This window comes from Astyanax mexicanus, chromosome 12, assembly GCF_023375975.1.
Source record: "Astyanax mexicanus isolate ESR-SI-001 chromosome 12, AstMex3_surface, whole genome shotgun sequence".
NCBI classification, from domain to species: Eukaryota; Metazoa; Chordata; class Actinopteri; order Characiformes; family Acestrorhamphidae; genus Astyanax; species Astyanax mexicanus.
Genome location: NC_064419.1, coordinates 35,048,004 through 35,066,721, shown reverse-complemented (window position 1 = coordinate 35,066,721; position 18,718 = coordinate 35,048,004). Strand labels below are relative to the sequence as shown.

Genomic DNA, 18,718 nt, shown 5'->3' with positions numbered 1-18,718 from the left:
TAAATTAGATTACTCTGGAGTTGAGTAGAATGCACATTGCTGTAGCAGAATCCTGTTCTTGTCCACAGGTGTCAGGTAAGATGGATGAGAATCAGTTTGTGGCTGTGACCAGCACCAACGCAGCCAAGGTCTTCAACCTTTACCCTCGCAAGGGCCGCATCGCTGTGGGCTCTGATGCCGACCTGGTGCTGTGGGACCCTGATGTGACCAAGATTATCTCTGCCAAGAGTCACAACCTGGTAAGGGCATTCACACTCATCTCACTCATACAATATCCAGGATTGGAAACTGCATTCAAGGTCCAGATTTACCCCATAAGCAGGGTTAATTGTAGTCTAAGGGACTAATTGTACTATTTTTACTGCACTGCATCAATACTCTGTCCAAGCCTTCCGCCACTGTTTCCCCTAAAGCCATACATCAGCACAGAAGTACAAGCACTCTTTTCATTCCTGACAGCTGGCCAGTGGGTCACATGCTGTTAGCTGGGCCCTCTTCGATGTCCGTTAATGTTGTTAGCCTCATAAGGTCAGCCATGGTTCTGTCTCTCTTTCTCTCTCTCTCTCTCCACTGGCCTCTGTTATATCCTGCTGAATCAACGTCCCTGTCCACTGTGATCCGCCTGTCAGGCTGATGCTGACGGTCACTCAGTGATTTCATTTGCTCTGAGCTGTTGAAATGCAGACTCCATTAAATACGGATAGACTGAATTAGCACATGAATGTACAGCGCACTGAAAAATGCATACATCACTGTAATTAAGTTAATGATCCAGGCTAGCAATTAATCAGAAGCAGTTATGTGTTTATATCTGGAGTCCTGGAGGTTTTTGGATGAATGTGGCTAGAGAAGACTAAGGCCCAATCCCATTTCACCCCTTGGCCCTACCACTTACCTGATATGTCATCAATTTCAATTACCTAGCTGCTGGTTAACTAGTTAACTTTAGGGCATTGTATGTCATCAGAAAGGGGGGGGGTGCAGAAATGAATTTAATAATGTCAATTTCTTAATTAAGGGGAGCTGAAATTTTAGCTTTTATTTTATCTTATTTTTCGGTTCCGCCTTAAATGCTGCAGCCCCTGCCGTCTGTTGCACCATTTAAGGTAGAATGAGAAAGTTAGCTAGCTAACTATCTACTGAGACAAACTACAAGCGATCTTTTTTATGCTTGATATGAAGAATTTGGCCATAAAACATTGAAACTACACAATAAATGATGGTAAATTAGTGCTAATCTTCATTTTTAACAAGGAAAATATTTACATTTGTGGGTTTCTTACCAGTGATTCTTATAAGTGTGCATCTAAAATCTCAGTTTGAAGGGCTAATGAGAATCGGGACACCCCTACCCCTCGGCATGCAAGCGGCAAAAAAGAGGGGTAAGGGATAGGGCCAAGGGGTGAAATGGGATTGGGCCTATCTTTTCTGTCTCTTTTAATTCTGTTTCTCACTCTACCCAGGCAGTGGAGTATAATATCTTCGAGGGTGTGGAGGTGCGCGGGTCTCCCTTGGTGGTGATCAGTCAGGGGAAGATTGTACTGGAGGATGGAAACCTCCACACCACTGAAGGCTCGGGCCGTTACATCACCCGTAAGCCCTTCCCCGACTACGTCTACAAGAGGATAAAGGCTCGCAGCAGGGTGCGTCTCTATCTCGCTTTTCTCATGGCTCCGTTCCAAATCCTTTGTATCACTATATAGAAACAAATACACTGGAGTGCACAGATCAAGGCTGCACAGTTGATGATACTTATACAGACTGATATCACAGAATTTCCACAACAGTGTGCATCCAGTGGGGTTCTTTTGTTGTATGCCGTAGGGTGGGGTGCACACTGTATTTTTTGTTAAGCTATAAAGCAATATTGCAGAAGGCTCTGCAAGATGTAAATAGTCACTCTGAAAAAGGCCATAGAGACCAAGTATTATGAAGGCCCTTTTTTGTTCATGTTCTGTCATGGATTCATCCACTGGTTTCTACATACACTGACATGCCACATGTCATGGGACAGAAAGAAGAATTGTGTCATTAATTACCTTTTGCATGTCCCAATAGAGCTAAAAACACTGCACTTACCTGCAGAATATGCATGCAGTTCTGCTGGTCACAATCATTACAATCCAGTAGTGTGCCTTCTTCAACACAGCACTTGAGAAATAAGAAATATTATATGCTCTCAAACCCTTAAAAATTAAATATCCTATCCATCTGGCACCCACCATCAGACCTTAAACTTAGCCCTTTCAGACCTAAAATATATTTCTGTGAGGGAAAAATATAAGAATATAAAAATGCAGGACACAAAACAGGACTGTAATATTTTAACATTAAAATATTTAAAATTAAATCCAAATAACTCAAATATTTAATTGCTATTTAATGTCCATTGCATTGTTTGGCATTTCATTTTGTCTTTGATATTAACCTTTTTCATGTCACAAACCATCCCTAAACAGTTAAATAAACATTATAAAAAGTGTTTTTAACCACATGAAATTAGTAAAAATTAGCTCTTACTTTGCCTCGTTGGCTCTAATGCTGCCATGCCCTAATGTTATAAGTTTTTGTGTGTTCCAGTACAGTAAGCTGCTGTGTCATTGGCTGGTAAACTTATTCATTGGGTGTTTCATGTTCTATTATGATGAACAACAGGCCTCAATAACTGTTACGTGCAACAAAAATACGTGATGTCCATTGTAATTGACACCGGGTCTGTTTCTGTGGACAGTGGTCAGCCTCATTTAAAAGATAACCCCTCACAACTTGTACAAGCCGATCCCATGACTTTTGGCATGTCACTGTAATTAGGTTAGGCTTTCATACTGATTGTGTGCATGTATACATGTAAACATGTAACACAGCTTATAAGAAAATCTATGGTCCAGTTTAGTATACACAAAATATATGTGTATAACATAACATACAAACAAAGCAAAGACAACACCTGTAGCTTGTATTCCCATCCCGGATAAAACAGAAACTCCATGATACCCATGTCATGTTCAGTTCCAGTGTGAAACGGGCTTAACACCTTTATGATTAAGCAGCATCATCGTTATTCATTAATATCTGGTATTAAGATCATGTTCTCTATTCTCAGCTTGCTGAGCTCCGAGGGGTCCCGCGTGGTCTGTACGATGGCCCAGTGTGTGAAGTCACTGTTACCCCTAAAGTAATGACCCCTGTCACCTCCAACAAGGCCTCTCCAGCCAAACCCACTCCTCAGCCCGTCCGCAACCTGCACCAGTCTGGATTCAGCCTGTCTGGTCAGTAACACCATTTTTTATGCTTTACATGTTATTCAGATATCATAAAAAAACTTTCTGATATTCATAAAAAAATCATAATTAATCTGGAAATTTGTTTTGCTTGTTTTCTCTTCCTGTAGGAGCTCAAGTTGACGACAACATTCCTCGCCGCACCACCCAGCGCATCGTGGCGCCCCCGGGTGGCAGGGCCAACATCACGAGCCTGGGTTAGATTCTCAGCTCACCCAAACCTTACAGATGGGGTGTCAGGGGGGTCAGGCAAACCATGGGCAACAGCTCTGGTACCACTTTTACCAACCAGAACCCCACCAGGTCCCTGCAAGCACACCCATCCGCTGCCCCATATTATGCATCGTCCAGCTCCCCCATGCCACTCCTCACTCCTCACCCTCTTCATCACTCCACTGTTCTCCTCCCATTCAGGCTCGATTCTGAAAATTATTATTAATATTAATGTTTCATTTTCAGTTCAGTTCAGTTGAAAAGAAACACAGTCATGGCATTAAGTCTTTCAAGTATTTCTCAGCACTCCTCCTCAAACATGCATATTTTCAATATTTTTTGTAGGAAGATTCAAGTGAATCAAAATGGAATTTCTTCTTATTTTCTTTCCTTATTTATTGTCAGAACAAGGGACACAAATAATGCAGGAAAAGATTTGGATCCTTTTGCTGATTATTATACACATGCATTATGCATTTACAGTCAGTTTTTTCCGTCCAACACATCAAAGCATCAATCAGCACATCCTGTCCTGGTCTTTGGGATTTTTTTTACTTTAGTTAGTTACTACAGTTAGCACTTCAGTTAGTTAGATATTAATATTTTACAGTCTTTTGTGTTTTTTTTACTGTGCTGCCAGAGCTCTTGCGAAACATTCACTTCAGTCTTCCTCTTGCCTCACATTTTTTGCACTTCTTTACCTGTGTTTCTTAAACCTTTTTTAAAGCATCACTTAGTTTTATTATCTGATATAAAATAAAAAAAAACAGTAATGTAATTTTACATGGGAAATAAGGTTCCTTCGCTGTGAAAGTCCTAATTGCTATTTTTTTGTGCAGTTTTAGGGTTAAACCATTCACCACTGTTCTCACTGTTTTGTCACTGTGTGGGGTGTTGGGGGCTGAAGGGAGGGGGTCACCATAGACACAGTTCAGTTCATTGGGGACAAATCTTGGCTGAATGAAACGAGAAAACACGAAAAAAAGACAGAATCCCTTTTTAGTGCTTTTGCCCCCTTTTACAGATCCTCTCCTCTCCTCTACTCCCAACCCCCCCACTGCCCATCAACACTTGGCACGGCTGATTATTGGACATGACAGCCATGCTGTGGGTGAGCAGTGCCCCCCCCTTGTCTACACCAGGTGCTATTTGATCAGCACTGCTGATGTGGGAATAGCTAAAGCCCGTCTGTCCCACAGTATTAGAGCTTATATTGCTTTGACCACAACTGCTGTACCACTTTGTCGTCAACAGCCCCCCTCTACCCACAGGGGTGCGCTTGCTTAGTCATCGCCAAACCCTGACCCCTCCTTTAACCATCGCTAACAGGATAAATCCCCTCCACCCTGTCGTTAATGTAGGGATATTTTTCACGTGGCTTCTGCATCAAACATAGTGATCTCAGAAAAATGATTTTCGTCTGGCATGTGTAGAATTGATCCTGTGGAGATAAGGTGTTGATTGATTTGAGTTATCTGTTTAAAAAAAAAAAAGAACTAAGAATGTTTTTTTATTATTTTTATTTTATCTCTCAAACGCTGTTCGTTTTTATTTAATGTCACACTTGCCTGCCTGTTCGCTAGATGATACAGTTCTTGATGATGACTGTCTGTGAGTATTGTTATAATGAGCTAAGCATTTCTCATGCAAAAAAAAGAAGAAGAAAAAAACATGTACAGAACCCGTCCTCCCTCTGCCTCGTTTCGTCCATTCTAATGTTATAATGAAGAAGCATTAGTGGTTGAAGGCACTGACTTCAGATGTCAACGTTTCCATGATACCAGAGATTCTAATTAGTCTGAGCTAGCTGGAGTATGTTCAAAAAAAGACTTAACACACCCATGTCGACACTAGATATCCCTCACACACTCAGTGTTACGCAGTATTGCCCCTTATCTTTTTACACAGACGACCCTTTTACACACATGGATGGGGGAACATGGGAAGTGTCACCCTAAGCAGTAACTCCGTCCCATCTCTCCGGTTAACTACTCACACACACCTGTTTGTATATCAGTGCTATATGCTAATAGTTGGGTGGAGCTGGGATAATTGGGTGCCAGTTCCACACAGCAAAACACTACACTCCTCCAACTTCCATGCCTTGTCATCTAAGGATATGAATTTCTGCTAGTTGTAATGTCTGTGGATTTCAGAGGGGGATGTATTTTTTAGTGTCTTTTTTATTTTATTTTCATTTTTATGACTTGTCGTTGCCCTTTGCCATCTATTGTTGAAGGTAAAAAATGTTGACGGTGTATGTTTTGTAGGCTACTGGGATCTGCAACTGGTTTCTCTCTTGGAAAGCGTTGCATCTCATAGGTGTTCAATGAAATGATTTTAAGTATTAAAAAAATGGAACAAATGAAACAAAGTCTTCTGTCTTGATTTATTGGTAATGGTGTGTGTAAACTACTTTATCATCTTTATCAAAGGAACTATCTTGTATTATTACTTTTTTTAATTGATTCATGTTTTGTGTTGTGTCTCCTCCATTGAATGTGGATGTGATTTCGATCATGAACAATTCTAACTATAAACCTGTAATCACAATAATTACAACCTACTGTAGGGTCCACTGCTGGCCGTAGTAATGTGTTCCATAATGCGACGGTAAGTAATATAATATATAAGTAATATTAAATGTTGCTTTGCTATAAGAAAACTGGCCAGTGTCTGACTCACTGTCTCACTCACTTACACTTTTACTTATACAGATAACACCTCACAACGTATACAATTGTGGGCATTCTCAAACGGTCCCCTTCTTCTTCGTTTAGTTATATACACATAAACATAAAATATGCATTACCTATATCTATGAATAACATTTTTCTCTCCACTCAGTGATTTGCTGATTTCCCTTTTGTAACAAACCTTACAGTTGCTAAACCTAAACTAAGTTACTAAATGGTAAATTAAATAAGGTGCAATTCAGAAGAAAAGCACAGCACTGTGCAGAAATCCAGCCCTTAAAGCCCAGAATTACTCACCCTTTGCATAGTCTAAAATTGGAACATTTCCAGCATCATTCTCAACTGGTTTTCAGTAGTGACCTGCAATGCTTTTGCTGTCCCAGATCTGAACTCTAGAGGGCGCCACTATTCTATAAAATAGGGGCGCTGCAAATGCATATAAATACTTTTACATATACAGTCATGTAAGTGTTGGTCTACTTTAACGAGTCTCTAAAGCAGTGGAACCTGACTTCGAGGGCACTGTAAAATCTAACTGCACTATTAATTGAATTACTTAAGTTACCATAACTTAAACACAAAATAAATGTTGAAAAACTAAATAAACAATTAATAATTGAGATACACACTCACATTTTTTTTTTTTTTTTTTTTAATTTTATTTCTAATTTTTTCCCATTTTCTCCCCAATTTACACGGCCAATTACCCAACCCATTCATTAGGACTCCCCCTATCACTAGTGATACCTCAACACACCAGGAGGGTGAAGACTAGCACATGCTTCCTCCGATACATGTGAAGTCAGCCACCGCTTCTTTTCGAGCTGCTGCTGATGCAGCATTGCCGAGCAGCCAGCGCGCTTGGAGGAAAGCACAGCGGCTCGGCTCCAGTACATCAGCTCACAGACGCCCTGTGCTGCAGACATCCCCGTAGGAGTGATGTGGGGAGAGAGCGCCATCTACCCACCCAGAGGGAGCAGGGCCAATTTTGCTCCCTCTGACGCCGGCAGCTTGATGGCAAAGCTGCATGAGCTGGGGTTCGAACCGGCGACCTCCTGCTCACAGTGGCAGCGCTTTAGACCGCTGGACCACTCGGCGCCTACACACTCACATTTTTGATATATTTTGAGATAATGTGAATTTATATTATATAGTAATGCTGCAGTTGTTGAGTTGTTTAAGTGATATGTAATATGGTGACATTGATTATTTTACCCTGATGAGTCATCATCAACCTTGACACTTTTCCCCATTATGTATTTGCATAATGGGTGTGTCCTCGCGTTAGTCACCTTCAGTGTGTAGGGAGGGTGGGCGATATGGCCCTAAAATAATATCTCAATATTTTATGGTATTTTTGCGATAACAATATTCTTGTCAAAATGACAAAACAGATTTTTTATTTTAAATTCATTTTAAGAATATACTACTGCAACTAAATAAATATTAAAGGTTTATATAGTATAAACGAGTTTCATACATTCAGTACAAATAATAAATCTAGAAATGTTAATTTCATAAACAGTAAATAACCAAGACTGTTACATGAAATCATGTAACAAAAAATAAAATATGTAATAAATATAAAGTAATGTAAAAACAAAAACTGTGTTTTTTACAGAGTAAAATGTTTGTCAATATTATTGTACAACATAATCTATATTGTTACGTTTATATACAATACAGCACACCTCTAATGTGTAGTTCATTCCCCCAGGCTATTACCTGGCCTTAACTGAAAGATAACAAGTTATCTCTTTGTTTACTCCTGAGTATTGTTTCTTGTTAGCTAACTTTTATGGTCAGTAACATGGAAACATAATCACATGTTTACTGGCAGATTTTTTTAAAAGGCTCTAAGACCAGTCTCGCTGGAAATTAAGAGAACAATTAATGTTACTGATTGGTGAAAATGGGATCTCTTTTAGTGATCTATAGGAGGGGCAGTCAACTGTGCATCGTTTAACTTGCTTGAGGTTGTGTCAGTTTGTCTTTGCTATCATAACATCAGGAAAAATAAGCCTTGTACAGCACAAAACACACAAAAGCCACTTACTAATTCTCGTAATTAATCACGGGTGAGTTAATGAAATAAACCAATCAGCACATCACTTGCCATTCCCTTTAGAAGCCAGGTGCACTTTGACTTTGGTGGATTGCTATTTCAGGGGCGCAGTTACCTGGACATGTCCAATGCTTCTCAGCAGAGGAGACTGGCTTGCTTGTTCAGGTTTGTTCATTCTGTTTATTGTAAATGTAAAAGTTTGCATAGGTGCTTTGGGTTTGTGCATTGCTAGCCGTTTATTTGAGCTATTTAAAGATTGTTGTTGGGGTGTACAGCTTTGCTTGGTCAATTTGAAAGATAGGGCCCATAGTGTCACACCTACCAAAGATTACAATATCAGTATGTTATTCCAGCTCAAATAAAATGTAATGATGCTCACTTAAATCATTAGGGTTTATACTGGGGATTTCATTTTCATGAAACGTCATCTATGCCACTCTAAAATTTGTAAAAAAAAGAAAAAAGAAAAAGGGTTCAGATAGACTTTAGATTTCATGACCTGCAAAAGCCAAAACATCTTCAGCTGCAGCAGGATTGTAATACCGAGGCCAAGCCATAATAATATTGAACCAACTTTCTATGGACAAGATAGTGCTTGAATGGCTGCCATGATGGATCATAAAATTAAAGCTTACCAGTGGAGACCCTTATCCACCCTCCAATCAAACACCAAGAGTGTGAATAACTGCTACAGAACTGCTACAATTTAATCTCATTTGCTCAAATAATATAAACCTCAATAAATGACCCCAAAAAGAAAGAAAGGTGGCCGCAGACCACCTAAGCCCAATCCTATAAGCTGCGCCTATACTTCTCACATTCATCGAAGAAACCAGTGACTCAGTGACACGTTGTGCACTCTGCATGATCCTCCTGGAAAAGATTAACCCACTCCCATCAGCACAGTTCATCAGATAAAGGTGATCAGAAGCTTTGTACTGATTTGTAGTGACCTTCCCATTAGAACAAGGAAACTGGACTCAAATCGTTCGAGCAGCATGCCCCCCACAGCAGGCCAGACTCTGTCGGGGTCAGGCATTGTGCTGATAACTGTGTCTGGACTGTTCTCTCGTTATATGGCACACACGCAGCCCCTCATTTGTGGAGAACATGATGAAGGATGACTCATCTGATCATATTACTTTTTCACAACTCTGTCCAGCAATGCCTGTGATTTTACACCACAGATCTCCAAGAACCTCGTTTGTGTTTGTAATGAGGGGTTTATTTACTGCAACTGTACTGTATTATCCCTCTCTGTGTGGCTGCGGACAATCTATTCTAGCTGACAATCTGAGGCAGTCCTGCCCTCACATTTTCAGACAGTGGAGGAACAGCTGCTATTCTTTTCATTTTTCCTCACATATCAATACTAATTCTCGAGCATCACAGGCAGAGAATGGGAGCTTTCAATACAATTCAAACCCTATTTACTAGGCATGCCCTGATCTGACCCACCCAGTGACTCAGGGGATCAGAGTTGAGACAGACATAGACTCCTATATACAGGTAAGGAAAACTATATGACTCATTGTTTTAACTACAGTGTTCAGAGCACCAGTATTGGCCTGTATTATTCAGAAGTGTGCAGCAGATTTTCAGACATATTTAAGAACACATATCTCTGAAGGAAGCCTTTTAGTGTTCAGATTAGTTTCCTTCCTCTCTTCCTGTTTTTTATGTTTCCTGTTTTTCTTGATGAAATGACATGTTAACAAAAATCCTCATGAAATCTAATACTATACCATTATATGACCGGTACAATATGAGGCCAAAATAAAAAAATAAAGAACATTAATAAATACAGTTCTGGAAAAAAATAAGAGACCACTTAAACTGATGGGTTTCTTTAACTTAAACCTAATTGAAAACATCTGGAATATAATCAAGAGGAAGATGGATGATCACAAGCCATCAAACCAAGCTGAACTGCTTGAATTTTTGCACCAGAAGTGGCTTAAGTTATCCAAAAGCAGTGTATAAGACTGGTGGAAGAGAACATGTAAAGATACATGAAAATTGTGATTAAAAACCAGGGTTACACCACCAAATATTGATAAAACGTTATGAATTTGAATTTGTTTCTTTGCATTATTTGAGGTCTAAAGCTCTGCATATTTTTTGTTATTTCAGCCATTTCTCATTTTCTGAAAATAAATGCTCTTAATGGGAGAAATGTTGTCTGCAGTTTATAGAATAAAACAACAATGTTCATTTTACTTAAACATATACCTATAAATAGCAAAATCAGAGAAACTGATTAAGAAACTGAAGTGGTCTCTTTGGAACACCTGAATTCAACAATTTGAATGGCAATATATTGTAAACGTCAGAATAAAGTCCAATAAATAAATTATGAATTAGTCCAGAATGTCTCATTATATAACCTGTTACTAAAAATACATAAATTTTACTTCAGCATAAATTTTTGGCTGCATTATTTATACAAACGCAAACATCAGATCAGTGTCAGCTAATACTCTGCATTAAGAAACTCTAATGGGATTGGGTTAAAATAACCTGCATTTACTGTGAAGGTACATAGATCTAAAAGCATAGATCACTTCAGTCGTTCTTCCTACTGAAACAATGTCTAGCTGAGCAGTCATGGTGATTAAAGCTCCTGCAATCTGTGCCCCAATAATGAAACCTCTTTCACAGTCTTATTGATCTTTTCCTATTTCCATTTAGACCTGAAATCAAGGTCAAACAAACCTGCTCATAGTGTTTATGCATGCAGCAGAGCATGATGGGATGCTAATTAATTGCTTAATTGTATAATGCACCTGTCTGGGAGCATTTGCACTTGTTATGTTTTGCCGTTCATTTATTCTGTGTTTTTCCTCATCCATTTAAATAATATTCAATCAGAAGTATTTACAGGAGAGTCTAATGTTTTAAAAATGCCTACATTTCACAAAAAAAAACATCTACAAAAATATGTCAAACCTTATGAAATAGCAGTATGTAAATTGACCATGAAGAGTTACCTTGTGGGATGACTTAATTGCCCACAACTGTATAAGTTGTGAGGTGCTATCTTGCAAGTAAAACTGAACAATTTGAGTGAGGCCTGATAGAGGGTGCCAGATGGATGGGATATTCCATCTCTGAATATGTGCAGGAATTTAACATTCCTCATTTGAAAATGTAGAGAAAGAATTAGCCTACGTTCACATTAAAAGCCATATTGCTCAAGTCCAACTTTTTGATGATCTTGATGGTTCACATTTACAAATATAAGTGACCTGTGCGTAATGTGAACGAATCTGTCCCAGAAACGCTGCACATGGGCACATTAATGTGTATAAACGTCGGCTTCTTCACCAACAAAAAAAACAAAACGTCATATTTCAGAGATGACTCGTAGCTTTAGAAAGGGAAATGGATGCGTTAGCAGCTCATATGTGGAGCATCTTTTGCTGGAGTGGAGAGCAAACAGCTGGTCTGAAGTACATGCTCAGATTTAGCACGTTCACACAGCCATAAAAAAATCAGATCTGAGCCACATTGAGCAAAAAATCAGATTTGAGTCACTTGAACGTAGCCATGCGAACAGACAAGCATCTCTCTGGCAGAAATCACATCCACATTCATGTAACCCACAGGACAGTGCAGCGTTAGGTTCCATGGGACACAATACCAGTTCCTGTTCTTTAGTCTTGAGATGTCAGTGTATCAACAACATATTTTCAATGTTTTTAATCACCAACTTAAAGATTACTTAAATTGCATCTATTCAGTATTTTTTAAGTTTTTTTTTAGCTGTCTACCATGACGGTATGTGATTTGGTTGGGATGAGAAAATGCCAATGTGGAGTTTTACATGGTCATTTACAACACTATATCACATCACCCATTTTTCAGTTATGAAAGGCTCAGGGATAATTAATATTATAACATTGGTATCACCACCCTTTTGTTTTTAGCGTTCTCTGTAGCAATACAAGGTTGTTTTTTTCCAGAAGTTTCTGATGTACAACAGTCTTAGACATAGATATGCATGCTCACCAGTGTTACTGATGCACGTCTTGAGAATGACTCATTAAACTACAAGACAAATTTAACAAAAGCACCATATGCTCAGGAATTGCCTGCTGTGGGATGTCTTGGACAAGGGCAAGATCGCTGGCGTATGTAAATTTTGGGGGTGTAAATATAGTGAATCAATATTGTTATGAAACCCTGCATGATTTTGGATTTGGTCCATTTTTAGGTCCTATTTTTGAAGCAGGTTTTGCATTATTAATGAGAAAACAACAGAGCATAAAGTTCACAATATGTCACTTCTATGTACCACACACTTGTTCAGCTATGACTAGATTTTCATTATATGCTGCCTGTAATTAGACTTTGTAAATGTTGGGACAAAAACAGACTATTGCACTTTTGAAACATTATGGAATGAAGTATATTAATTTTTGTAACTTTTTTTGCCCATTTAATTAATATGATCAATGTTCATTTATATATTTTTGCATTGACACAAACGTCAATGTCACGATTAGTAGTCATTAAACTGCCCACTGTGGATGGTAATGCTTTACATATAGCCAGTACTTGTATGACACTGTAGATTGAGGAATGTTAAATCCCTGTACAAATTGGCTTCACCTAAAATCTGATAACTTACATTGTCTTGCCACTGTCTTATATCCACATATCATTTTTCTGAAAATAGTGTTTGTAAGATAAAAATAAACAAATTTAAACTAAGTAATAACTAGTATTGTTAACGTTAACATATTAACCCACACGATTAATCAGAAAATTTGAACACATCATGAAAATAAAGGAATCCAATTATTTTGTTTCCCTCCAAAAATACAGCTAAGTAACAGCATATTTTTTTAAATCATGATTTTAATCGTGATTAATCACAGACAATTATTGTGATTAATAGTTATTTTAAGTATCTGACACCATTAATATACATGTCATTTTATTTTGCCAGTCTAACAATTATTATTGTATTTATATTTAGCTAAATATGCACTATTAAAATCTTTCTTCTTAAAAAGAAGAAAAAATATTATTGCGATAAATCGGGTATTTCTTTTATCAATTGTCACCATTAGTAATAATAACCCATTAATTATAATATATACTATATATCCATTAAATATCATATACGTTTTAAGCAGTCTCTTTACAATAAAACAGAATAAAGTGGCAAAGGAAGTCATGTAGTGTTTTGAATGCTGCTATGCTGGTCAACCAGCATGGAGTGCATGCCCTATTAACTGCTTTATGATTTATTTTTTTTATGTATGGGACTGCTTTACATTCTCCTGTCTTTCCCTTAAAGCAGCTTCATAAGACGCCACATGGGATGCATGCTTATAGCTTGTTCGGGCATATTTAAGCATTATAAAATTTATATAGCTTAAAGTGCCCAATATTTCTGGGCTTGTGCTGGTTGGAATTATGAATGCTTATGGTCAGATTGTGTAGCCCATTACAGACAATATGCCACTGTTTAAAGGGATTTTCTCCGCAGAGTGTATGTGGCTTTATTCTAAAGCTGGATAAGGCTTAACCATGTGAGCCCATGTGGTTCCTACAGTCACCCTCATATTATTATTAGTATGTGCTGGGTCATGTTATAAAGGCTGGTTCCAGAGATTTTCTTTAGCTGGTGCTGTGGGGTCACTTGACTTTCCAGCATGGTTGCTTTATAACTTGGTGTTGCCCATTAATGTGACAATCACTTAAAACAGGCGAACTCAACAGAGAGGGCTATGATAATTATGGAGTGAATTTTGTGCCAAAAGTTTTACACAAAAAAATAAAATCCGCAATCAAAATGTTAGGAATCAAAAGCAAAAATTATATGTTACAATTTCAAAAGAGAAAAAATATATAGCAAATATATATTTTTAAATATACTTGGTTATTTTATTATCCTTTGCAGTTATTTGAAAATTATTTCAGTTTCGTCTTTGCTTTTATTTTTGTGTTTTTGTGAATTTTCTGTGGATTTTTTGAGTTTTTCTGTTAAAGACTTTTGCTTCTGGAATCCCTCTTTTGCTTCTGCTTCAGTTTTTTGCTTCTGAGTTTTGGCACAGTTTTCACGGGTGGGCGGGGCTTAGAAGAAGGGGTTCCCCTTGAATCTCCATTGGTCAGCTGGTTCTGGACTGGGGGTTCCCTGAACCCTCGTCTGAGACTGACCACGCCCCCAAACACCCCGCCAGCTTCAAGCGTCCTTCGAAACACGGAGTGAACAGCAGCTTCCAGCAAACAGCAACAGCAGCAGATACTTTTACAATTAAATATTATACAAACGTTCACAAGTCACATTAGCGAGAGTGCTAAATATTCATGCTGAAAGTAGGTAACTACCTAACTCACTAGTTCACTGACTAGGTAACTCACTAGTTCACTGACTAGCTAACTCACTAGTTCTCTGACTAGGTAACTCACTAGTTCACTGAATAGCTAACCCACTAGTTCACTGACTAGCTAACTCACTAGTTCTCTGACTATGTAACTCACTAGTTCTCTGACTATGTAACTCACTAGTTCACTGACTAGGTAGCATTCTAATTCATTAGCTCATTGAGTAGGTAAGTAGCTAACTCAGTAGCACACTTACTATGTAACTCACTGGTTCACTGACTAGGTAACTCACTTGCTCACTGAGTAAGTAACCTGCTAACTCATTAGCTCACTGAGTAGGTAACTCACTAGTTCACTGACTAAGTAATTCACTAGCTCACTGAGTAGGTAACTAGCTAACTCACTAGCTCATTGACTAAGATAACTGACTAGTTCACTGATTAGGTAACTAGCTAACTCACTAGCTCATTGACTAGGTAACTATCATAATTTGCGCGTGAATATTTAGCACATCTTGCTAATGTGAGCTTTTAAATGGAGTGAAACAGAGAATAATATAACATAATATAACATTAAACATAACGTTTGTATAATATTTAATTGTAAAAGTATCTGCTGCTGTTGCTGTTTGCTGGAAGCTGCTGTTCACTCCGTGTTTGGAAGGACGCTTGAAGCTGGCGGGTGTTTGGGGGCGTGGTCAGTCTCAGACGAGGGTTCAGGGAACCCGCCAGTCCAGAACCAGCTGACCAATGGAGATTCAAGGGGAACCCCTTCTTCTAAGCCCCGCCCACCCGTGAAAACTGTGCCAAAACTCAGAAGCAAAAAAACTGAAGCAGAAGCAAAAGAGGGATTCCAGAAGCAAAAGTCTTTAACAGAAAAATCCAAAAAAATCCACAGAAAATTCACAAAAACACAAAAATAAAAGCAAAGACCAAACTGAAATAATTTTCAAATAACTGCAAAGGATAATAAAATAACCAAGTATATTAAAAATATATATTTGCTATATATTTTTTCTCTTTTGAATTTGTAACATACAATTTTTGCTTTTGATTCCTAACATTTTGATTGCGGATTTATTTTTTTGGTGTAAAACTTTTGGCACAAAATTCACTCCATAGATAATAAGCAACATAGCGGCAGAAATGACCAGTGAAACTGACAAATCTGAGTATTTTCCTTGTTAAAAATACAATAACGACTATATTACCATAATTTAATGTCTACTTTGTTGTAGTGTCTACATAAAAAGCATAACAAACATTGCCAGTAGTTTGTCTTAGTTGTTAGCTAACCTAGCTAACTTTGCTGTTCCACCTTAAATGGTGCAACAGACGGCAGAGGCTGCAGCAAGCATTTAAGGTAAAATGTAAAAATATAATAAAACCTAATAAAAGCTAATTTCAGCTCCACATCACAGAGGAATTAAGGAATGGACAATAATAATGAATTTCTGCACCACCCGCCACCTTTCTAAAGACATAGAATGCCCTAAGGTTAGCTAGTTACCCAGCAGCTAGGTCGCTTGAAGGGTTCTTGAAGGGTTAACTTATTTCAAATCATAAAGGGAGCACACCCATAAGGATTATACTCGAAAACTTCATCACACCTATTAACATCACCTGAAGCCCCACGCAGGTTCACCAGCACTCATTTCCTTCTGTCCGAGTCTCTGGATACTTCTGAAGTAAAAGCGCTACGTTGTGATATTTAGTAATGCTTCTCAGATACTAAGCTTCAAACACTGCGCTCTGGTTAACAGGAAATGAACGTAAGGTCAAAGGTTCAATGCGTGCTGCACCTATTAAGAACCCTCGTGTTGTCTTTATGTTTTTTTTTTGCTTTTTAAGTATTAAATAACCAGTGTGTTTTGTCAGTGAACTGATTTAAATATGGTATTCACACATTAAAAATAAAAACTCTATATAAATAAATTACAGAACTTTCTTGGGGTGCTATGACTGTCCTAGGGAGAGCAACAGCATCCCCAAACCCATCCCTGGTTCCTTCCATGGGAGGTTCATCATAAATTAAAAACACAAAAAAATCTACCATATTAAAAGGAAAATCCAGTAATATCTACCTGCTTCTAAAACATGGGCGACCCCGCCAATAAATCTGGTGATGACGTGTTCCCAATGTCATATGAATATATTCTACTGTCATGTCAATGTGTTTTTGGGTTGTATAAAGTGATGTTATTTCTACAGTATATTACAATTAAATAAATCAATTAATTAATACATAAATAATTCATTAAAAAAAAACGTGCTCATGGGCCCCCCTAATGTACACCCTCCCCCAGTGTGTCTCCCCACATTAAAGGGTAACTCTCTAGTTTTGCTGACTCTAATTTTGCTTACCTTAGCATCACTGGTATGTTTTATAACATTTCAGCTATTAATGAAAAAAATATGCTATAGGTTTCAGTGCCACTTTAAAAAATGCTTCTGACATCCCTGTTCTAAAACCTATGTTTTTATTATGTCACTATGTTTTTTATTATTTTGCACTACCACGCAAATACCTTCCACCTCTTCATTCTTTATCACACTGTTTGACAAATCTTCTTTTCCTGAATGTGTTCCCTATAGCTCATGCTCTCAGTAGGCAGGGCTGGTCAACAGGTGAATCCACATGAGTGATCAGGGAGAATCAGAAACGTAGGGATAATATGGGGGGAGGGGGGGGGAAATGTGTTAAATTATTGTTATAATGCACTTCTATCCACCCTCAGAAGCTACTGAACTCATTAGGGAAGATTTTTTCCACAGACTTGTGAGAGAAGCAACTTCAGCTTCAGTGAGAGCTCAGTTTGACAGTGATGAGTAAATCGAGGACCCACTCTCACCATCTCTGTCATTTACACTTAACTGGCAGGTTCACGGTTTTCCAGACAAATTGGGTTAGGTATTTGTCAAAAATGTCAGGTCACAGGGAGCTGTTTTTTTACCTGCTCAAAAATGTACTGCAGTAAAGTAGACAGATAAAATGAAAATGAACTGCAGATTGAATGTAAATTATTATTATTTTTTTTATTTGAGTAACTAAGGTCAGACAGGCAGTTACACATACATACATATACAAACATATCATTTTCAAAATGATTGTTTATTAAGGGTCATAGCTAGATCGATCAGTTTGCAGTCACAGTCACAGTGACATTCACTCACAAACAATTCGATTATAACGAGAGAGGGGGCATGAATTAGTCAGGAATTAATCATGGTTAATGTCTGGATGTTTTAAAGATTCTAAATATGAAGGTGGGTGAAGATACTAAATTGGCATTGGAATTACATCATGTTTGATTAGCAAACACTAAAATGGAGAATTTGTTCACAAAGAAGAGAGAAAAAGTGACAGAGAGAGAGAGAAAGGAGGAGAGAGGTGAACCCAATGTAGAGTAAACATTATCTGGCTAATGTAAACAGGGACGGGTGCGAGTAAATTTAGAAGCAGAGTGAAAGGTTTCTTATATCCAGTGGAGATTAAAGGCATTAAGATCTGCTGTAATGTTGTAATGTAAACCAGCAGTAATGAAAATGTATTTTTACCTCAGTGAGATAATGTCTCCGGTATATGTCTACACAGTGTCCTTGTGCAGAAGTACAGATAAAGCAACTTAATAGAACACTAAGTTCTAGACCTGCTGCGCATGTTCTTCTATAGTATTTTTTAATGTTTTATATTATTTGATTTTGAATGGTCATCATAGAGCCCACCTAAGAGTTGTCTCTCTGAAGTCTATTGTCATAGTTGAGCAGGTCTCAGACACGTGCAGATGCAAATCAAAGAATACCTTATTATATCGTCGCTGTCCAATAAAAAAACACTTATCTCCATTTTTGTAGATTTTAGTTATTTACATTATTTAAACAGACAAACTGTCCTTTATACTGTACCAAAAAATCTGGATGAACGGACCAATAGAAACTCTTCAAAATGACCTGAAAAAAACTCTTTTTACATTGACTTTTATTGAAAGTGTACAAGGATTTTTCTCTCTCCTGTAAAGTTGCTGTTTTGGAGATTTTTTTTCATTGGACGGTGACGAAATAAAGTATACAAAAAAGAAGTGGTCAAACAAAGCAAGGTCAATATCAGTAAAGCAGCAACATGGA

The 18,718-nt window shown here is 37.9% G+C and overlaps 1 protein-coding gene across 1 annotated transcript in view; it reads left to right on the top strand.

Annotated features, from left to right (window-relative positions):
* dpysl2a (dihydropyrimidinase like 2a) overlaps positions 1-5,868 on the top strand; it is a 41,170-nt gene extending 35,302 nt beyond the window's left edge. The window contains exons 11-14 of the mRNA XM_007247209.4: positions 69-239; positions 1,464-1,643; positions 3,104-3,269; positions 3,392-5,868. Coding sequence (XP_007247271.3) covers positions 69-239; positions 1,464-1,643; positions 3,104-3,269; positions 3,392-3,483 — 609 coding nt within the window. The 3' untranslated portion in view covers positions 3,484-5,868. The remainder of the gene's footprint in view (positions 1-68; positions 240-1,463; positions 1,644-3,103; positions 3,270-3,391) is intronic.
* Positions 5,869-18,718: the final 12,850 nt, after the last annotated feature.